This window comes from Pholcus phalangioides, unplaced genomic scaffold (genome assembly GCF_987345545.1).
Source record: "Pholcus phalangioides strain wild (caught in Gottingen) unplaced genomic scaffold, Ppha-v1.0 ptg000007l_1, whole genome shotgun sequence".
Classification (NCBI taxonomy): domain Eukaryota; kingdom Metazoa; phylum Arthropoda; class Arachnida; order Araneae; family Pholcidae; genus Pholcus; species Pholcus phalangioides.
The window spans coordinates 18,554,551-18,578,797 of NW_028301600.1; the positions used below are offsets into that span (position 1 = coordinate 18,554,551).

The window sequence follows — 24,247 nt, forward strand, 5'->3', positions numbered from 1 at the left end:
AGCATGTTGATTGTTGACAAAATTTATGAACATCAGCTGCTTCTTTTTAAATTAATTACAAATATGGTGACAACTTTGAATTAAAACTATTAGCATAAGCCCAAAGGATGTCAGTGGATTCAATTAAATTAAGCAAAAATTGATGCATGTTCGGTATATCGTATTCAGTACTCTCAAATGAATTTTTTTGAAATTCCTCAGGGCATAAACTAAAAAAATATTCATTCTATATTAAATTTATTTATGTGATACATAAGCTTATTTTGTCCATGACAATCTCAATAATGCACTTTATGCATGTATACATCTGCTATGTACGCTAATTTCAACCCCTTGCTTACAACATATTTCTCGAATTCCCAAGGGAGTATGTTATAAGCAAACTCAACTGTATTTATGTATTCTTTAAATATCTGAAAAATATGATGCAAAACATGTAGGTAACTATATATTAGCAACAGAGAAAAGTCTCTGAATCAACTGCTTATAAAAATTAAAAGGAGTTGAACCAAACATCATTCTTATAAGTGGTAGCTACTGTATATCAGTATGTGTTTTTTTATATACATCTTGTGATTGGCTGTATTACTTTAGTATCTGTTTTTGATGTAAGTTGATGAAATGAGAAGTTATTTCAAACTTTAAAGTTTCTAACACCGATTTATTTTTTCTTTGTGCTATTTACATTGTAAAAGAAAGTTTACACCAAAAGAAAAAAAAAATTACAAAACACTATACTTTTATGGTTCATTGATTCTTGTTGGGAGCAGAGCGTGCCGACTGAGTTGAAGAAAGAAGAACAACGATCGGAAGTTCATTTTGAGCTCTTAACTTTTATTCCGTTTAAAGTTACAAAAAAAATAATAAGATCATTTATACGATGTTCAAAAATACGGCCGGCAATCAAAGGGAGAGAAAAATCGAATCCTGACCTTCATGTGGAAAAAAACAGACACACATCAGAGAAAAACCAGTCTATATATCCGTGCTCCCATGAGAGTGAGAGCATGTTGCTGTCAATTTGCATACAGCGTCGGATTAACAGATTCCCACACATGCATAGAAAAAAAAAAGGAAAACATTCCAACAAAACACCCTTTTTTTCCTTTTTTTTACATTGAAAATAAATATTTGCAAAAAAAACTTAATTTTTTATTACACATACATGCAATAATATAAATTCATTTTTCTCCAATAAATCTTTTACAAAGAAAAATCTAATATCAATGTGTTTACTTTGCCGATTTTTGACACAGTTCATTGAAAAATGTATCGCACTCTGTCACAATAAATAGTAGGAACATGCAACGGTAAATTCAATTTTTCAAAATTTGGTGCAATCAAATAACCTCTTTGACTGTCTCCAATAATGCTACAAAATCCGCTTCCATAGTTGTATTCATTTTAATTACCTCTGTATTAACGATATAAAGCTTTCCGGATAAAGGGGCACTGAAAAATAATCTTCCATTTGCTTTGAAAAAATCAATTTTTCGATCACCTAAGCGAGCTCCGTAACCCACAATGTCTATTAGTCTCTCGCTAATTAAATTTCGGCACATTCAGGGAGCATATAAAACATTTTGCAATAAAAGTTCTACATTACCTTTTGTCCCACGTATCTTAACTTTAACATCACTGGATTCAAGAATCTTTGTTGCTTCTTCTGCAATGATAGCTTCGCCTTCCGGGATCTCTAGAAAAGGTGAGAAGAAGGTTCTGTCATTGCAAAAATGTTCGGCCGCGGCTGTATCAATTAACCACTGCACATTCTTTGATGTTGATATCATTGCGGACACATATAATGCACCAGTCCACACACTGAAGATCATTTTTCTTCATTTTGTTGCTAATCCCAGTTTTCCGTTCTTTACAGTTTCTCGTGATATGTCCGATGACTCCACATTTGTAGCACATTCTCGAGTCCCTGAATCCTGATTTCACCTTCTTGGATGATTTTCGACATTCCGTTGAACCAAACGCTGTATCTTCAGAGGTCATCTCATCTTCATGATGTTGAACTCTATCGTACTCAGACAAAAGCACTTTGCATACTCTTGCTGATGTAAACTCTCCATCTGGAAGTTGATACAACTGCATCACCATGTTGTCATATACAATCGGTATAGTAGATGGGCTAGAACTTGAAATGCCACTTCATAAAGTACTTTTCGTCCGGCTAGTTCCAAATCGTTGACAGCTCTGAAAATTCTGCCGATGTACATAGACATCATTTCAGACTTTATGAGTTTTATTCCCATGAATTTGCTTCGAAGTGTTGCCACTCATGCTCATGTCATAGGCTTGCTCTATATCTTTCCATATTTTTCTCGGATCTGTGGTTTCTCTAATACAAGGTTTTTCAATTCTTCCTCTATGCTCAGGCATATGACGAAAAGCGCTTTATCCCTCTTAGCGTTGAATTGCGATATTTCTTTCTTGTAGCTTCCGATGAAGGCTCAGGGTCAGAACCATCCACAAAACCAAACAGTCCTTGGTTCATCAGCAACATCTTTGTGTTGAATTTCCAATGACAATAATTCTCTTTATTCAACTTCAAATAAGCAGCATCTGACGTCATTTTTGAATTTTTTCAAGTCCCTAATTTCAACAACTCAGTCAAAAAACTGACTCTAGGCCCATAACCCTTGTTGGGGGCAGAGCGTGCCGACTGAGTTGAAGAAAGAAAAACAACGATCGAAAGTTCATTTTGAACTCTAATTTTTATTCCATAAAAGTTGCAAAAAAACAAGATCATTTGCGATGTTCAAGAGTAGGGCTGGCAATAAAAAGGAGAGAATCCCAACATACATGCGGGAAAAAAACACACATCATAGAGAAAAACCAGTCTATATATCCACACTCCTGTGAGGGTGAGAGCACGGCGCCGCCGATTTGCATACAGTGTCGGACCAACCGGTTCCCGCATGTACATAGAAAAGAAAAAGGAAAACATTCCAACAATCCTGCACATTTGAATTTTAAAGCACAATTTGTTTTTTTAGTCATTTACAGTACGTATTGAAATTGATCATTTCTTGGTAAAATAAAAAATTTATTATTTACTCTCACCTAATTAATAATACAAACTTCTGTTAATGAATATTCGCTTTTAATGTTTGAGCTGGCTCTTCATGCTATTCTATATTATCCTGTTGCTCATCATTCTATAGACTGCAGCTTTAAGTGTAATGTCACCACTTCAAAAAAAAAGTCTAATGGCGCAGACTAATTTCTTAATTTGTTCCACAAAGAAGAAGCAACATTAGATCCTGAAATAGCTGTCTAGTGCTCTGAATTTCATCTTTGAACTGTCAAGAAGAATTTACTCATTGCATAATGGTCAAAGGCAGCGCCTAGACCTCCATTTATAGTCTATTTGGTGGCCAACCTTTCTTCGCAACCATTTTTTTTTTTTTTTTTGGAATAATAAATAAGCTCCATATAATGTTTTAAGTACCTCCACTCTGTGGCTGCTTACGCAGGAGATTATCTGTCAACATGTGCACTTCTATTTTTAAGAAAATAAAAGTGAAAAAATTATTTTGCTGGTTTGGATCACAAGTGAAATAATCAAAGTTGGTTTTGATGATGAAAATTTGAGATTTTTAGGAATAAAACTGTGTCCCATAGAAAAATTAATGGAAGCAATCGATACACTTGGAAAAAAATATATATTTCTTAGAATCAAAGACACCAACCCGTCCTCTATAGATATGTTGGAAAAACTTGGCTCACACACACAAAAAACAATTATGAAAAAGGAATCGACAGTGAGGTTGGGTATGTCTTTGGCACTAATGGCTGTACATTGGTACATGAATTACTATGTCTTTTTTTACTTCCTTGCTGTTCAAACATCGAACCTGTGGTGCGCAAACTTCAAGCCAAATTTGCATTAATAGAGTATTGTTGGATTTGTTCTATCAAATTACTGCGCTTTACCTGCACTGCTCTTGAAATATGAAGCATTTACATGTGTACTATTTTGGTTTTTTTGCAGTCAGGGTCCAAAGGCTGGAATTTTTGTTATACTTTCCCAGTCAAAATTCAGGGTTCAAATTTACTATTGAGATTTGCATGTAATAGTAAATTTCTAAAGTAAAAATGTAAAAATTCACAAGATTTATTTTGTCAGCCTCCCACACATTAGAGCCATGGATACAGCCCCTCCTCCTGAAGAATTTTTATGATATGTTGTGGAGCAGCATTGTCGATCTGGTATCCAAACTTGATAGCAATCATGAGACCTTTATTTGCAGTCACCTCCGCAGGTAGGAAGATTTTTCATGGATTGCCAATAGCTGTACAAAGCTATGTCCACAATACAGATGCTACTGGTTGTCTTTGACTAAGCTCACGTATAATGTGGATGACAAGCAATTAATCTGTTGCTCATAAGGATCCATTTCATGTCAGTGCATCAGAGAGGCTTGCTCCACGCCTGTTGAATCTTGTAAGGCAGAAAGCTCTGGTAATATAGTCAGAACTGGTTTGTGCATGGGTGGAAAAAAATCAAAAGCCAGATTTGTTGCAAGAGGAACCTGGGTACCACTTTTAGAGAGATTGCACTGTATTGTATTATTTACATTAAGATCTCCCAAGAAAATATGAAGTTTATCTATGCTTATGAGTGTTCTGCTGGTTTATTCGTTTTTTATAATGGTAGTAATGAAATATGTCTATTTATACTACTGATTTTTTTAATGGAAAGTCACATTCATGTTTTATGTAGTTTTATTAATTGATATTTTATTGTATTTTATTTTGTATGTATGTTTACATGTTTGCAGACAAATGATGAAAATTCTTGTGGAATGTTTGAAAGTTTTTAATTTCAACCCTTATAACCATTAACAAGAATTTAAATCTATGAAGCAAACCAATATTTCACCCTTGGGTACACAGCTAGCAATAAAATTTGGCTAATCTCAAACATGTTAACATAATTCAAATTACATTAAATTTTTAATTTCTATTCATATTTTTTCTTCAAATAATTTTTCCTTTTATAAATTTTTTTTAGGTTCCAAATGGTGTAGTTATAAATATCAAAGGTAACAACTATCAACTTGTTTCTAGTTTATCCGAAGAGATAGAAGCTGTTCTGAGTGCACCTGTTCACTTTCCATCTTAATCATGAATGGTTAAGTGTATATTTAAAATGATGTGCTTTATGGAATGGAAATCACAATAACGAACTTTGGTGTTTTTTTAAAGTTTTGAGCCACATATTCATAGAGCCATGAAAATTTGTTCAAATTGTATGATCATAGAATCAATAATAACAGATTAAATCTGATAAAATTTTTTTTTAATCAGAAGGTATTATAAATGTTATAGGTCGCTTTTGATTTTGAAGAAAAAAAAGTTATAAATATAAACATTATTTCATCAAAATTTAGACTGAAATGTAATTGTCTTATTATTACTGTTCTTTTTTCTTCCCTCACCTTAGAGTGATTGTTTTGAATACACAGATTTTTTCCTTCAACAAACATTTGAAATTTTTAGAAAAATGGTTCAATCCAGAGCTGGACGAATCGAGAAAAATCTAGGCACCAGCCAAATTTTTTCAGAGCCAGATGTATTTATTTTTGCAAAGAGCAGCCGAAAACAAATTTTTTTTTACTACTTTTCTCCTGGAGCTTAATTTAGACCATTTTTCTTAGTTGCCAAACAGGCTGACATAATTTCCAAAAACTTTGTGCTGGCCTCTGCTTCCACCAATTTTTTTAGTCGCCAGGGCAACCTGGCATTTGTCATGCCCTGGTTAATCTAAAAGCTCTGTATGGCTTTATATGTTACTGGCATGATCTACAAGCAGAATATTCTTTGTTTTCAAATTGATAAGGTGTGATGATTTTGGCAGCTTATGAGAATTATTCTGAGCTGCAAAAGTTTCATTCAACCATGGATAGACTCAACTATTCATAGCAAATTTTCTGTCGGTTGCTTTTCTTGTAAGTTTATAAGGCTGAATAAACATGGACAGTAATGTGTTGAAGACACTTCATAATTCGAAAATCTCTAGGTTGATCAAAATCATCCAAATGAAAGACTTGTTGCAATGATCATTATATAACATAAAAATAGAGGTTTTATATTTCCAGCTTTCACTTTGTACTGTCATGTAAAATGGCATTTACTCAATCACCTAGTTTATCCACTAATAAAATTCTCATTGTTTTTTATTCATAATTACACATATACCTGGAAATTTTTATGTTCACTGAATTTGTTCCTCTTGAGATAGATGAATTTTCCAGCTACTTCACGTAACTTTTTCCCGAACTTTGTGCCTGCAACTTTGTTCAATCAAGAAATGGAAACCCTTTGTCTGATGGTAACACAATAAAGAAAGAAACCAACATTAAAGGGGGAAGTAGCAGAGGTTTTGTATTTGAAAGGAAATTGTACTAGAATTCATTCAAAATGAATGTAAGAAATCATATCACAGATGCTGTGGTCCACATAATTTTTCTGCTGAGCAGCTGAGAATTTTTTTTTTTTTTACTTGTTTATATTGCGTTCAAGTTTCGTTTACACAAGAGTGGCTTGTACCGGGGCCACATAATAAGGGCTGCCTCATGATACACCAAAGTCTGTACCAGGGTTGGCAGGTTTTTGACACTGGCAGTTTTTGATGGTTTAAACCGTCACGTCAAAAACCTTTGTCAAAAACTGTCAAAAACCTCAAATATTTCTTTTCAATATAAAGATTCCTATTGGAAATGCACACGTTAATTGCATGTAATGTTTAAAGTGACTATGTTATACAAACCTCATCTGAGACCACACCCACTGAGCCAAACCAGCAAGAGCAACTTCAAAGGGATGAGATAGCCCTTATTATATAGCCCTGGGCTTGTACAAGCATACATAAACAAAATTCATTCAATCCTTAAACCACTTGTTTAATCAAAATACTTGTGCAAAATTCTCCCATACACTCACAATCATGCTTATGCAAAAAGATTGAACATGAATGCTTGTCAAGCTTGCAATTATGTGTTGCTACTTTTATGTAAGTATCTTGTTAAAGGTCTGTCTGCTTCCCGTTCAGTAACATTTTAACACATTGCAAATGGGAGAACTGAGATCACAGTTCAACCTTGTCTGACTGGAATTAAAAACTACTTTTTCAGCTGCAGAAAGTTGTAGGAGTGTGGAATCCTTTATCTTTTTAAAATGGGGAAAAGAAAGGGTGTTCAAATTGGATCTTTTTTCCCTTCCTTTCATCCAATGCAAAATGTTGAAAATATATGTGTACAGTATACAATAGACAAAGAGTATTTCTCTCTGGGTAAGTGTATATATGTTACTGCCAAAGCCTGAATTGTGGCCAATTCGCAAAGTGGCAGAGAGTTTTAGTCAAAGTTATTTTCAGAATTTATTCGAGCTTTGGCTAGAGATTCCTGGCCAAAGTTTATAATATGCTAAGACAATCCGGTAGGTGCCATATTCACACATATTTTTTTCATTGCCAACTTATGATACGGGGCTATATACAGCAGGGTTCCCACTTGTCCTATTTTTTTACCAAATCCTATTGGCAAAATTTGTGTAATTGATTTTAATTAAGAGGGGAATCATCAATATAATACAGTAAAACCCCTCTTTTACAGACACTCGCGGGACAAAAAAAATTCGACCGTAAAAGAGTAGTGATAGCTCTTCAATAGGAATCTTCTCTGATGCTGCAAAATACAGTATTAACAATAATTGAAATGGTTCATTGTTTGCAAATGAATAAAATTCTGACAATATAAAATGCATTTAAAGTCATGAAAGTACATAATTATTGCACAGATACACAACTGAAATTAGAAAAGTATTATTCGAAGTTTATATACTAAATTTACATCTTTTGAAAAAAATGATTAATCAGTGTTTGGTGTGTTTTGCTGAGTATTTCAACTCCTCAAAACATTGCTTGCATGCTGCCCACGAGCCAGCTGTTGGCCACCCTTGGCATATATCATTGGCTGAATATACATACATAATTTTCAGCATTTTTTTACTCCATTTTCGCACACTTCATTATAGACATCACTATCAGCATATTCACTGCACAATTTTTTAAATACAATTTTGTGACACATAGGAAAACGATCTAATGAACCATTTGAAGCTTTAAAGTTGATGAATCCGAGTTCTGCATTTTCTTGTAGAATCAGGTGGGAAACAGGTAAATTCTTGCTTGTTGCTGAAACAAACCAATCACGGACATAACTGTGACTACGGCAAGTCCTCTCTGTCTTCGGAAATTTATTTTTCCTATCTTGCTTTTTCTGTTTTTCAGCCATTCTTCTTGCCTGCCATTGTTCCTTTTACTTCAAAAAGGATCATATCCCAGACCTGCCAACTCTCCGGATTTAGGCGGGAGACTCCAGACTTTTCATCCTTCCTCCCGCTCTCCGGATTTTGGCAGAAAATTATATTTTACGCGAACTTTCACGTCGTGACGTCATTGACTGCCGTCATCGTTAGGGAAAACACCCATAGAGGACAGCCGTGGTCATTTCTATCGAGCAGCCATAAAAAAAGTCTTGGTGACCGCATTTAAGCAACTTGCAAAGATGTGACTTTGTTCACGTAGCGTTTATCAGCAATCATTTGTCAGGGGCATGACCTTGGTTGCCGAAATTCCTGTATAATCGTTATTGTTTCATTAACACCCGTGCGGTAAACACGAGTTTTTTCATCAGCAGCTTTGTATTTTGAAGTTTTTTAATTGTTTCCTCCAATTAAATATGTCTTCATAAGGAAAATATAAAACTTTAAGCTGTATAAAGCTTGATTTTTTTTTTTTTGATTGAGTCTGAGTGTGTTGGGGGGAAGGGGGAGGTACCCCCTTTGGGAGAATGTCCGGATTTCTGAATTCCAAAAGTTGGCACGTCTGATATCTATGTCTTTCAGACATTGCATTCAATTGCGATCCAAGAGTACAAACTTCCATCTTGGGTTTTCTCACTGTATTTAATGACTAATTTTTTCTCTTCAGAATCAATTTTTTTAATGATGGAGGAAAACAAAAATATAGTAGATTGCAATTAATGATTCTGCCAAAGCGGAAATTGTATGGTTTTCAGTTTATGGGGGGGGGGTGTATGTGGATCATTTGGTTTATTTATTATTTTGCTTAGTTTCAGGGTTCAACCAGTAGAATAGTCATTGAAAACTTCTGTCTGGATGGAGAAAATAATTTTGTATTTACTACTTCATGGTCTTGGACAGTAACTAACATTCAAAATTATGGTGCACATTTTGTGTATACATGAAACAACAGTTAGAATAACAAAGCAGTTGGATACATGCAGTGCCAGTCCTAGAAATTCTGCCGCCTGAGGTGAATAATAATTTTGCCGCCCTTAAGATACAACTATCTGAAAAGAGTTTTCTGTCTTCACCTCCATTACCTTAATGCAGTGTTTCCCAAGTGTTGAGGGGGGGGGGGTAATGTTGATGATTTAAGATGTCACGAGGGAACTTCCTAACTAAAAATGTATTGAGAGAAAATATATGTATGAAATCAATATAACTCTTCTTTGAAGGGGGAGGGTGGTCCATAGTGGGCGCACCTGTTTACATTTTTCCCTATGAGTTTTGGAAAAATGTCTGCCCATGAAAGGATTAATTGAGCTATTTAGCACATATGGGGCCGTTCAAGTATTACGTAAGCAAATTTTAGACATTTTTGACCTCCCCCGCCCCCCCGTCAGCAAAATTTCGTCATCAGCTTTGCCCCTCTGAATCCTAACTCATATTTTCATAAAGGGTGGTTGATGACGTAAGCATTATCCAAACCCCCCCTTCCCCCCTTGTCATCCAAAGTCAGCAAATCGGATAACCCCCCTCCCCCATCGATGATGACGTAATACTTGAACGACCCCTATTATACATCACATAACACATTAAAATTCTACATAAAATTTACTGAAAATAATTTGAAGAAAAATCTTATTGAATCAAGTATCACAAATGTGTGCTTTTGCTCTCTTTTACACTGAAGAGATAAAAAAACTGGTAAACCTGCCTAATATCATGTAGGACCCCCACGAGCACGCAGAAGTGCCGCAACACGACGTGGCATGGACTCGACTAATGTCTGAAGTAGTGCTGGAGGTAATTGACACCATGAATCCTTCAGGGCTGTCCATAAATCCGAAGGAGTAAGAGGGGGTGGAGATCACTTCTGAATAGCACGTTGCAAGGCATCCCAGATATGTTCAATAATGTTCATGTCTAGGGATTTTGGTGGCCAGCAGAAGTGTCTAAAGTCAGAAGAGTGTTCCTGGAGCCACTTTGTAGCAATTCTGGACGTGTGGGGTGTCGCATTGTCCTGCTGAAATTGTCCAAGTCCGTCGGAATGCACAATGGACATGAATGGGTGCAGGTGATCAGACAGGATGCTTACGTACCTGTCACCTGTCAGAGTCGTATCTAGACATATCAGGGGTCCCATATCACGCCAACTGCACACGCCCAGTGCCGTCTTAACGCATGGGCCCACCGGGCACCTCACAAAAATGAGATTTGATTGAAATTTTCTAGAATTTACCTGGTAGGGCGTCAGAAAAACTACTTGGCCCGGGGGCCTGTGATGCTCTTAAGATGGCCCTGCACACGCCCCATACCATCACAGAGCCTCCACCAGCTTGAACAGTCCCCTGTTGACATGTAGGGTCCATGGATTCATGAGGTTGTCTCCATACCCGTACACGTCCATCAGCTCGAAGCAATTGGAACCGAGACTCGTCAGACCAGGCAACGTGTTTCCAGTCCTCAACAGTCCAATGTCTGTGTTGTCGGGCCCAGGCGAGGCGTAAAGCTTTGTGTCGTGTAGTCATCAACGCGAGTGGGCCTTCGGCTCCGAAAGCACATATCGATGATGTTTCGTTGAATGGTTCGCACGCTGACACTTGTTGATGGCCCAGCATTGAAATCTGCAGCAATTTGCGGAAGGGTTGCACGTCTGTCACATTTAATGATTCTCGTCAGTCGTCATTGGTCCCATTCTTGCACGATCTTTTTCCAGCCACAGCAATGTCATAGATTTACTCTTTTACCGTATTCCCAATATTCACGGTACACTCGTGAAGTGGTCATACCTGAAAATCCAAATTTCATCGCTACCTCGGAGATGCTATGTCTCATCTCTCGTGCGCAGACTATAACACCACGTTCAAACTCACTTAAATCTCGATAACCTGCCATTGTAGCAGCAGTAACCGATCTAACAACTGTGCCAGACACTTGTTGTGTTATATAGGTGTTGCCGACCGCAGCGCCGTACTCTGATTGGTTCCATACCTCTTTATTTGCATACGCATGCCTGGACCAGTTTTTTTGGCTCTTCAGTTTACAATTGACACGTTTAAAAAGAAATACGATAAACATGTTGGGGTAAATCGAGAAGCTATCCATACTTAGTATAAGACAACCATAAGTATTCTTTATGGGCATTGTATAATATTTTGTCATGTGTATATATTGTTTATAAATTTTGTTAATTGCATTTTTAATTGGGTTGCTGTATTTTTGAAATATATGACATCCATATTTTTATGGGCATCTTTTTCTCAGCCACCTCGTTGGGCATTTTGCCGGTTGTGGCGTTGTATTTGTATTTGTATAATATAGATATATATTTTTAAAATATATTGAAGTGGCTTAATATTTTAATTTGTTTAAAATATTATCGTTTGCACTAACAGGTAAGTGCTCATTCATAGAAAATCATGTTCTGATAATATTTTTTAAGACTGAGGCACAGCTTAAAATACAGAACTACAATAACCTGCAAGGCAGTTAATTATCTTTTATTATAAATTGTCAATAATTTAAAATTTAGTAGAGAGCTCAAAAAAAGAATTTGCAATTCATTGTTTCAACAACATCATTTGAAAGCAATAAAATGTATATAATAAAAAAAAAATGATTTATCGAATTAATCTTTAAGTGGCACTCAATATTAAAAATAGTATTCAGCAGGGCCCTCGGGTGGGGTGCCGCCCTCCTTAATTTAGAACTTTTTGTCTTTCGTTCCCATTAATACGAGACCCAGTTCTACGCAGCTGGAGGCCCCCAGATACGCGTTCCTTCAAGTATCCAAAAGCACGAATCCTTGGAAAGCTTTCAAGTGTGAGGTCGATGAACTCGACAAGAAAAATATTTTTACTATTATATACTGAATATTATTCTAAAAAAAAGTCCACAAAATATATGAAAAATGTCGCGTCCTCATACGTTTACACAATAACTAAAGTACTAGCGATATAAGAGTAAAAAAATGTTTCAAAGCACAAGTGACAAAAATTTATGGCGAGAAAAAAAAAATCCCTGTGGAAAAAGTTTGTTTACAATCAGTTACAATTGTTACAAGTTTGTTACAATCAGTTACAATTGTTACAAGTTTGTTACAATTGTTACAAGTTTGTTACAATCAGTTACAATTGCTACAAGTTTGTTACAATCAGTTACAATTGTTACAAGTTTGTTACAAAGGGCCCTGGGCATTGAACCAGAAAGGGTGTTGAATTTTTTTTTTCGTTAAAAATTATGGGGACTGGAACACCAAAATCACACTGTCCCCCCAAACGACAGAGTAAATTCCCTTTTTTAATTGCTGAGGTCAGGGTAGTAGTCACTCTTGACCGTAAAACAGGATTAAACTTCATAATAATTCTCATTTAAATTACACTCATGTCCATAAATTAAGGATAATTCAGAATCACACGGAAATCGAAATCTAAAGTAAAAATTTCACCTGTAGAATTATCACACACATCTGCAAGAATGATATGCAAATTTCAGGAAGCCACCAGATGATACCGATAGTACGTCACAATGACGAGAGTGTAAGGGGGGGGGTATATAAAGAATGGTGGCAAAGAAGTGAAATTGTTCACAAGAGTTCTGTAAGGCGCTCAGTGCCATAAGCGAATAGTTATGACACAGAGGACGCATGTGGATGATTTTTTACGTGGTAGAATTATCGGCCGCCTGGAATGTGGGCGTACTCAGATGGAAGTATCCGAGGAACTTGGAATTGCCTAAAGTGTCATCTCTAGGCTTTGGCAACGATTCCAAGATAACGGAAATGTCAGTAGACGTTACAGTACAGGTCGCCCCCGACTTACAACGCCGAATGAAGACCGGTATTTGGCAGTAACTGCCAAAAGAAGCAGACAGAGCATAGCATCCGATCTGTCTCGTCAGCTATCTGCAGCCACGGGTACCACAGTTTCAAGGCAAACCGTGTACAGACGTTTGGGAGATATTGGTCTATATGCTCGCAGGCCTGTCAGATGTGTTCCGCTCACGGCAACTCACTGTCGGCAGCGATTAGCCTGGAATAGAGAACACGCAATGTGGACATCGTCACAGTGGGCTTGTGTGATGTTGTCCGACGAGTCCAGGTTTAGCTTGCACTCTGATTCACGTCGGACTTTTATATGGAGAACGCCAGTTACCAACAAGACAACGTCATTGAACGACACCCTTACGGTGGTGCAGCATTGCTCGTTTGGGGTGGAATTATACTGGGTTCCAGAACAGATCTGCATGTTCAAACCGGAACCATGAAAGCCCAAATTTATCGGGACATCATTCTGGAACAACATGTACGTTTGTTTAGGGGTGCCATGGGTGCAGAATTTGTGTTTATGGATGACAACGCCCGTCCTCACTCAGCAAACATCGTAAACGAATGCCTTGAATCTGAGGATATAACCCGTATGGAATGGCCAGCATTCTCACCTGACTTGAATCCGATAGAGCATGTGTGGGACATGCTTGGCCGACGAGTTGCAGCCCGTCAACCACCTCCTACATGTGTACCGGAACTTCGGAGAGCATTGCTTGCTGAGTGGAGTGATCTTCCCCAAGATCAGATCGATAATTTGATACTCAGCATGCCTAGGCGTTGTACGGACTGTATTTCATCGCATGGGAGACATACAATGTATTAACCATCATACCAACCATGTAATAGTAAGTTTTTGTAAAGGAGATATTTTTTACAATTGCTCCAGGGAGCAAAAATCGTAGTTTTTATGAATGGTATCATACATACACCATCGTTTTTGTTCTTTATCTTTTGTTTAATAAATGGGCTTTATGAATAAGTAACGTTTGTTTTGTTTCTGAACCTTTATTTGCCGGAGCTGGCATTATCCTCAATTTATGGACATGAGTGTACTTTATACAGCCGCCTTGATCTGATGCACCTCGCTAGGAAAACACAAACGCGTAGCCTGATTATGTAACACGTTTCTGTCGGTGCGAAATAGTCTAATTCGGTTCGCGCTGCGCAACAAACCTATTCCTAGGAAAACCCAGCTTTAGAAGCGCAAAATCGAAGTTTGGCGCAGAATGACGCAAAAACACACCATAGGTGCAGAATTCATTCCTCTGTAAGTGTGCCAATGTATTTTATCTTAACAAGTAAAATTTTAAAAGCTCAAACAGGTAAAAAAAATTCATTTAATTCTTTTGTAATCTATAAATTTTGTGAATATTATAATTTTAATTTTCATATATTAAAATAAAATTTATATTACTTTAAATTTAGGAATTTCACAATATTCCACATTGAAACTCATGGCACTTTTCTTAATTTTCATATTTTGTGGACAACATGTGCAAGACGACTTAACAAGGTTTTACTGTATATCGAAATACAGCAGCCCAATAATAAAAAAATGCCCATAAAAAATCTTTGGTTGTAAAAATAAATAACTTCTTGATTTACCCAAATATATGTTCATCATATTTCTTTTTAAATGTGTCAATTGAGTTGAAATTCTTAACCCCTGAGGGTAAGCTATTCCATTTATTTACAACCCTAACAGATAAAAATTCTCTGCAACATGGAATTGTCCCTTGCCAATCAATACTGAAGTGCCAGACAAAACCCGGACTCTGTCCCTTGAGAGATATAAGCCCTTTACCCGACTGGGTTGAGTCTTGTTGGGCCGGGGCGGACCCCTACGGGATCTTCTCCCATGGGTGCCCGCCCCGACCCTCGGCAACCCACTGTAACCCCTTGTACACCCCAGCAGTCTCCTGATATTGCCTATGGCAATAGACCTGAGTTGTGCTCGGTTTGAAAAAAAAAAAAAAAGTCTCCTGATGTTCTCCAACCCCCGTTGTTCCTGAAAGTCCCCCTTTCCTCCAAATTTCCCTCCTAGGCCAAATGCGCCCCCAGCCACACCCACGGCGGCCCTGCCCCAAAGTTCTCCGGGCTGTTTCATTTAAGATAGATTGAAGACGATACATGACAGGACATATATTATACCTCTATATTATATCCTCAATTTATGGACATGAGTGTATTTCATTTATATTAACACATTGCAAGAGCGGGGGTCTGAAATCTCAGTTCACCCTCGTCGGACTCATGGGCAGATATACGAGGCATCTCCACCCATGCTAGGGCATTGCCCCCTCTTTTCCCCCTCGTCAAAGGCGGACCCAACTGATCTAATGTATATGCGTATATATGAATATAAATCATCATCATATCATCATGCTTCCCCCATACTTACAAGTCTATCTCCACCTATGATCTGACTAGCATTTAAAACTTTTTCTTCAGCTGCAGAAAGTAATCGACTGTGGAATCCGTTGTAAAATTCTGAAAATGATGGGTTTGGGAAGACTTGTGTTTTTTCGATATTTCCCTTCTTTTCTCTGTCCAATTCAAGTTGGTAAAAAATATAAGACAGGGAAAAAACAAAAACGGATGACGGTGGTAGGATATCGCGCCTGCAAGAAAGGATTAAACAGTTTCACACAGCAGAAAATCGCCCAAGAAGTGTTAATATTTTTCATTTTACAAGGTTTTTAATAGCTGGCTGATGCGAAGATGAATTTGGGGGGGGGGGAGAAATTTCAGCTGCTCTTGTGCCGGAAATCTAACTCACCTCCTCTCACTTTCCGGGTGAGTGTCCTAGACCTAGACTAGTGGTCGGCAATTCGCGGGGTATCCGATAGTCCCCGTACCTTTGCCCATTGCCCACTTAACGGTTCGTCGACGCTGCGAATAGTCTCATTCGACGGTGATTGGACGGAAATAAATTGTATGATGTAAATTCAAGATGTCAAGTCTATCGACCTGTAATTTCAGCAGAAATTCAAATTCTAACGAAAATTCCAGATTTTTGCAAGCTGATGTTTAGACACGCATTTTGGCCATTTTGTTCTCGCTCCCTTCCCCTCCTGAGTGAGTCATCTTTTTCGCGGGCTTTTGCCAAAAGAGGGAGTGAAAGCGTGACGCTGCTGTCACGTGACACTTCCGCGACCAATCAGGTGGGTCGAAACTGGGAAGTTCGGAAAAAAGTGGTCGAAAACGAGAATTTTTCCTAAGGTGCAGGGGGTAGATAGACGCAAAAGACGAGTCTTCTCTCGGAACATGGGGGAGGGGAGACATGCAATGTTTTCCATACTAAGAATCATTCTACAATATGGCCCGGTAGAGGTTGACGGCCAGATCGCAGAATGATCCTGGGCCACCACCTCTCATGACGGCTCTTCCGAGCCTCCTCTCTCCATCCAACATCGGTCATCCCTTCTGAAGCTAGTCATCAGGGGTGACCATCCCAAGACGACGCTCCTGGGGCCTCTGTCCCACAAGACGGCCCGTCTTGAACTTTCATCGACGACGTCCTCAGGCTAACATCTCGTCAGACGAGCTTACAGTGAACCCGTCTTCGGCACATTTTCCAGAGAAGGGAGCCAGATATCCATAAGCCAACAAACTTTTGTTTTAATATTGACATTGGCAACTTTGAAATGCAATTGTTGCATTTAAAAAACAAAGAATTGTGGAGCTCGAAATTTGAACATCTTTGTGCAGATATAGAAATATTGGAGAAAAACAAATGTGAACTTAATTCACAGCTCAAGTGGTCTGCTTTGAAAGACCTGGAGAAGAAAGATATGTTGATTTTTTAACACCTGGAATAGTATTCCTGACTCATAATCAGCTGTAAAACTAACGTTTGATGTTCTTTCCTGGAGAACAAAGATATGTTGCAATTTCTGAGTACTACACATTATTTGGGTACTTTTCCAACTGGAAGTATGCTTCTAGGACCAATGGTTCGCCAGTAAAATGTCATACGCCCCATTACCTATGCGCCCTGTATATTAAATACAGTACGGACTGTTATGTGAAATATTGCCCTATGTTTAAGCCAACTCGCACGTTGCTTCGTTCGCCTGCGAGAGAGCGGCCACATTATGAACCAAAAACCACTTGAAGGTAGCTTGTCATCAAACGAAAAAATCAGATTTTCGCCGTTTCGATATTGAAGTCAACAAACTGATAATTTCCTTATTTGAGAATCTGATTATTTATATTTTCCGATGGGCTTGAAATCCTGATGATGAATCATTATTATGTTCACATGAACAGCTTTGTCACTGCGTACATGATTTCTCTGGAATGAATGGTTCAAACAAATATTCAAAAAAATTTCACACGTATTTTAGTTCATTTTTTTAAATTCATAGTAAAGCTACAACATGAACTTATATCCTTGATATATGTATTATTGTTGAAAACAATGTGAAAGGTTGAACTTTTCAATTGTGATTCATTTCTGTGTGGCTACTCCCTCATTATATACTACTTTTATCCGCATGAAGAGAATAAAATTAATAAAACTGCTTGCTACCACTTTTTACGATTTTTATCACTACAAGAATGCGTATTTTGGAAGCTACAACTGACATTTTCTCAACGAAACCCTAATCATTTACACAAAAATAAACTATAATTTGAAATAATACAAATTTCATCCAGTACAGTAACTTGATGACACTGTGTCGTCTTCAGGCGCAGAATTTACATTGATTGAAAATAGTTTATTCAATTTTTTTTACTGTATTCTATTACGTTTATTTTGCTCTTTCGTTATTTTCATAAATTAAAAATTAATCAAATGAAATTCAAACATATTTATACTTCAGACAATTTTTGAATAACTATCTTCTAATGGGAGAACGGGGGGGGGGGAAGGAAGGAAGGGGGAGTAGAAAATTATTCATGTTCGCAAGGTGGGGAGGGCCACAGGAATGAGAAATGGATGAAAGGGGGCCATGGACAAAAAAAGGTTGAGAACCACTGCTCTATACGGTTAAGGTCTGGCAGAATCCATCCGGCGAATATCCTCACTCGCTAGAAAATCGTCGAGCAGAAGAGCTCTATGTGGTCTCGCGTTATCGTCCATTAAAATGAACTCAGGGCCAACTGCACCCCTGAAAAGGCGAACATAGGGCTCCAAGACCTCATCCCTATACCTCACACCAGTCACAGTGCCTCTTTCAAAGAAATGGAGAGGTGTGCGGCTATCCAACATGATGCCTGCCCAGACCATTAAACCTCCTCCGCCATAATGGTCGATTTCGCGGACATTGGAGGGTAAGGTAGGCCCCACAAGGGGGAGGCTGACAGGGCTCCAGCCCTCGGCCCGGGACAATTTTAATCATTTTTTACATCTGGTTCCCAAGTTGTAGATCTATTTACCAACTCCAATAATTTAGGAAAATGTATGCAGTTTTTGTTTTGCAATTGACATTCTCAGAGGACTAATTTAGTTTCGAACGCTTTCACGTAGTCATAAAGATTATGGACAAGTAGATATTTTCCCGGTAAGCGGTAGTTTAGATCAGTGGTTCTCAACCTTTTTTTGTCCATGGCCCCCTTTCAACCATTTCTCATTCCTGTGGCCCCCTTGCGAACGTGAATAATTTTCTACTCCCCACGTTTTCCCATTAGAAAATAGTTATTCAAAAATTGTCTGAAGTTTAGAAGACACCAACGAATAAGGCAAATACACAAAAAATAATAAAAGTCCTAATGCATTTGAACACCGATGAGTGCCGTCTTCAGAGGAAAAATTTAACCACTAGTTTCGCTGACCGAGTTTCCCATTTGGGTTGAATACCAAATCTTCACGCTCGGTTGCTCAGCGGAAGAAGTACGTCTGTTCACTTCAAACGTCGTGGTCAGAATGAAGCTGTGAGCCTGCGTGAGATACTAATGCAGTGTCCTGATTGGACCTTTGCGGAATAGTGCTATCCGATTGGTCCATTCGAATTTTCTTGTAATTCCCGCTCAAAATGAATTTAAGCCATGGTGTTGCGATCGGGGGTGTAGATTTATTATCGTTCACTAGTATATTTTTGAAGGCCCGAATATATGTGCCTTCGTAGAAATCTAGATCAACTGTGGACTTAACTTTGTGAAAAACTCTCGCTTCTTGAAATTTGAATTTGTGGCCTTCTTGCCAACAGTGAGCGGCGATGGTCGATTTTTCACATTCCTGATTCTTAACACAGCGAGCGTGTCATTTAATCTTGCTTTTATGGGTCTCCTTGTCTGTCCTATATAACCAAGAGAGCAATCACCACATGTAATGTAATAAATGCCCCATTGTTTATTCTGCGGTATAGCATCCTTAGGGGGCACATCTATGGTTGTTAGATTAAACTTTTTAAGAATCGGTTTGATCTTAGGTGAGAGTATTGGATCGTAGGGTATGACTACACTTTCTCTGAGTGGTCTCTCTGTAATATTTTCTAGAGTGGTTCCTCGTGCCGGTTTCAAGAATTTTCTACTTAATTCGTCAACGATCTTGGTGTTGAACCCCCTGTCTATCGCAATTGCTCTGATGGTTTCAAGTTCATGGTCTAAAGTGTTCCGATCTGAACAGATGTTAAATGCTCTCTCTACAAAGGTGCGAAAAGACGAAAGTTATTATCAGTTTGTTGACTTCAATTTCGATACGGTGAAAATCTGATATTTCATTGGATGACAAGCCACCTACAAGTGGCTTTTTGGTTCATAATGTGACCACTCTCTCGCAGACGAGCGAAGCAACGTGCGTGTTGGCTTAAACACAACACAATATTTCACATAACAGTCCGTACTATATTTCATATACAGGGCGCATAGGTAACGGGACATATGGCATTTTACTGGCGAACCATTGGTCCTAGAGGCATACTTCCAGTTGGAAAAAGTACCCGAATAATGTGTAATACTCAGATATTTGATTCATGTTGCCAGGGGTTACAGAATTATTAAAATAAAAATGTTAACTTTTTATGCGGACACCCTGTGCCCCAAAACCCAATTGGAAAGTTGTTTCCTGGTCTCCGCAAAAAAATTCAACGTGTTTTAGTTCAAATTTTCACTGAGATATTCCAAGAAAGATGGGGGAAAAACAGCATTAAATGAGGGGAAACCATTTTACCCGCATTGAATGCGGTTTTTTCCCAAATTTCTTCAAGTTTTTGAATTCGCATATCTTGGTGAATATTGCACTTAGAAACGTGAAATTATTTTAGTTGGCATCGGGAAAGACAGAGCAACAACTTCTTAATTGGGTTCTTTGGCACCCGGGACGGTATAAAGAGTTTTCATTTTTTTATTTTAGAGCTATACAACCCCTTACAACATGAATGACATATCTGAGTTGGACACGTGATTTGGATACTTTTCCTAGTTGGGTATGTCTCTAAGATTAATGGCTCACCAGTAAAGTGCTATACACCCTGTTACCAATGCAGCCTCCAAATACATGTAAAAAAATAGCTTGAGACGAAATACAGTCAACTCTCATTGTAACAAATACCATTACAACACGGGAAAAATATCGTTTTAACGAAAACTTTTCTAATCCCTCGGATAGGTTTACATAGGAACAATATAAAAATCTGGAATTCCTTTGTAACGAAATTTCGTTATTACGAAGTGATTTCTCGGGTCTCTTGGAGTTACGGTCTAATGGAGTTTGACCAAAGCGTATTAATAAAGGGTCTTTAATCCGCTTTGGGTTTAACTGTATTTCTCCCCAAAAAAAATCTGACAGTAAAAATCTTTGCAGTAAAGTAATTGAACTTCGGCAATTTGATCTGAAAACAGTCCTTTTTATAATGATTATGTCCTTTTTACTTTTATAAATTTAGGAAGGAAACAAAAGGAAGAAAGGGTGGGGAGAAAAAGAAAAATGGCCAAGACGGGCTCGGTTGTGCGTAAATGCCTCGAAATTCCACTTGTGCGCAAGGGGATTCGTGCCTCACTCTCAGTTTTATGACAAAATTTCACATTTATGAGACGTATGACTACGGGCACGAGGTTAATCTCTATATATATAGTTTTCAATATTAAAATATTTCATTTATACAAAGCACAATTTCAATTATTTGACATTTTAATTTTGATTTGAACTCCAAATCTTTGGCATTTAGACATCATTTCCAACTATCAAATCCAAGCAGTTTTTGCAGATTGTGAAAACGCGTCGCTGAATCGGTTTTGCATGCGTATTATCAACACTAAAAACCATAAATTTTAGGTTGACAGATGCAAAGAGATGCATTGAGAGGGTTATGGACATTTCAAAGTGAAGACTTACGTGAGAATTTATTGCACTTTTTTTTAGAAATCAGCAGATGCAGTGAGTCTCTAATAAACGGATTTAAATTGCTTTAAATGTAGTCATACGCCTTTTTAGAATATTTTTTCTAATGTCCACAACATTGTTCTTGCAGGATAGGAAAATTGCATTGAAATTATTTAGGATGCTGCAGGCCAGTAGTAGAGCAGTTAAAAGGAAACATTACAGTATCGATTAAAAAAACTTTTAAAGATGTGGTGTCAATCTTGGAGGAAGTCCCAATACAGGGGCGGCTCGAGCTTACATGCCGCCCGGGTGAGAAGCCTCATGTGCCGCCCCTACTGGCGACCCTGCCAGGAGGCTGATAGGGATTCGGTGAAGGGCACCTGGAGATAAACCTGATTTTTTTTTCAGAAAAAAGCCGCACATAATTGTTTACCGTGCAAAATGTGCGTGACCATACGTCCCGCTTACGAAGTAGAAAATTTTTTGTTCTAAAACTATTTTACCATTCTTAATAAATGCCAGATAGCTTAATCCTTGAAAGAGCACTTATTTTTGTGAGCCATCATCACTTATCCTGTGAAGATGATATTTAACGGGGTAATTTTTATTAAGAAAATTTTTTCAAAGGTGTTTCTGGTATTCCAGGGGCCGGACAAGTGAAAAACTAAAATTTTCATTTGACTATTGTGGATCAAATTCTGAGTGAGGGTATGGGCCCCTAGGCTGGGATCTTTCGCAGGCCCCCTCCCAGTCAGATTTCTCACGGCCCCGTCTATAGTTAATTTATAGCCAGAAAAAGCCAAAAAATTATGAGAATTATTCCGGGCTCTTGTGGGGGCCATGGGTGAGGGAACCAAAATGGCCCTTGTAATAGAGTACAGGGGTGGCGCTTGGCCACGCGACCCATTGCGGCCACACGGGGCACCACTTGCTAAATCCGGGGTGAATGGGTAAAAAAAAAATCAATTTGCCAAAAAAAACCAAAGTGTCGGCTCTGGAGGGGCGCAAAATAGGAAATGAAGGGCCGAAAAAATGTTTTGTTAGGAATTGTTTGGATAAATTGTGAGGGAGGGGCATGACTTTCTAAGGACAGGGCTCCAGCTTGAGGCCCGGGACAAAATCCTTATAACTTTTCTTTTTTCACTCTATAAATTAACTGTAGAAGGGGCCCCCGTGGAAAATCGGGCATGGGCCCTACGAAAGATTCCCTGACGCAGGAGGGAGGCGTAAAGGGCGTTACGAGGGGGGGACTTGGGGGTCTGGTCCCCTCCCCGAAATGTGAGAAAATGACCGAAAAAAGGGAAAAAGATGGCCAAATCCATTGTTCTGTCACTTTGGTTCCCCCCCCCCCCCCGAACGAAATTTCTGGCTACGCCCCTGGGAGGCGTGATGTCATGAATTTTTACTGTGTTAAATTTTGTTGTCTTAGGTAAAGTCTACGCTGCCGCCCCTTACAACCTGCCGCACCCCTTACACCCTCGCTTAAGCCGCCCCTGTCCCAATACATTATCACAACAATGTAGTTTTAAAAAATTTTAAATTTCGCGGTATTTTTCCCCATGTATGATTTGATCTCTTGGAGTTCGTTATAACTGAATTCGACTTTATTTCTTTTCAGCAGAGGCAATGGATTGGCCAAAATTCATAAAAAAATACCCCAGAGCAATCATTCTCTATTCGATTTTTATAAATATATTCCCCATCAGACCACTCAGTGCTGGCTGAAGATAGCTTTGTGCTAAACTAGATGACTATCCGTCTGTAATTGCATGAAAACGATGGGTTTTTTTACAAGTTTTCATTTTCCACCCCCATCTACTTCTTGTATTACATTTACTACCAGCACTCAAAAGAATGTCAATGAATGGTCAACAAATCTTTGTTTTCTTCATGGCAGCCCTCTTTGAATAAAAAGTCTGAACACACAATTTTCTGTCTTTACAGTTATTCGATTTTGCTTAAACCTCTTCTATAGTTTGTGTCAGGGCTTACTGTCACCCCCAAGTCGTAAAACCACCGAGATTACATGAACCACTTTTTTTTATTTCCTTCTTCCTCATGTTAATGTTACTTGAATGGGGAAAAATTACGAAAAAGATATTCTATGCATTTTGCTTGAAATTAAATTTTTCTAGTCACTCTGACTAAAAAAATTTAATGTCACAAATTTCTTCGTGGCCCCCGTATCAGTAGCCGTGGTTCCCCTTTTGCAAGATTTTCATCCATGGCCCCCCTGGAATATCCTAGGGCCCCCGGTTGAGAACCACTGACGTAGGCTGTATTTTGGGTACTGCAGGGAAGAAACCTTTTTCAACACGAGAAGATAAGCCCCTAACTTAGTGACGTCACAGATATCCGTTCTACGGCTTGAACTTCTAGGAGGTACTGGTCAGAGTTGCCAGATTGGCGGTTTTCCCGCCAAATTGGGCTGGTTTGAAAACGGTTCGGCGGGAAATTTGTGGCTTTGGCGGGTGGCGGTTTTTCTAGAATTGTGTTCTCATGGCGAATTTCTCTCTCTTTTTCTTTGCTTGACGGCAAAGAAGTTTTTCTTTTTCACTTCAGTCCCCACCTCATGTTGTGTTTTCTTCCTGACAAGGCAGAAGGGGTCCTTGATCAGTGGTTTTCAACCTTTATGATACCGCGGCCAATCGGATATAATATATCCAATGTAGTATAGGGAAGTAGTATATCCAACACTATAAGGGAAATGGGTGACTTCAGTGACGTCAGGAGCTTCGCGCAGAGCCCTTCTGCTACAGAAGGCCCTCTGGTTGGGAAACACAGTATCTAGACCACAGAAGCCTGTGAAAGAAACCGTAGCCTCC

At 38.4% G+C, this 24,247-nt stretch overlaps 1 protein-coding gene across 4 annotated transcripts in view; it reads left to right on the forward strand.

Moving 5' to 3' along the window:
• g (adaptor-related protein complex 3, delta 1 subunit-like garnet) overlaps positions 1-5,403 on the forward strand; it is a 281,738-nt gene extending 276,335 nt beyond the window's left edge. For all 4 annotated transcript variants that reach the window (XM_089232772.1, XM_089232771.1, XM_089232769.1 and 1 more), the window contains exon 32: positions 5,027-5,403. In XM_089232772.1, coding sequence (XP_089088898.1) covers positions 5,027-5,137 — 111 coding nt within the window. In that variant the 3' untranslated portion in view covers positions 5,138-5,403. The remainder of the gene's footprint in view (positions 1-5,026) is intronic.
• The last annotated feature ends 18,844 nt before the right edge of the window (positions 5,404-24,247 follow it).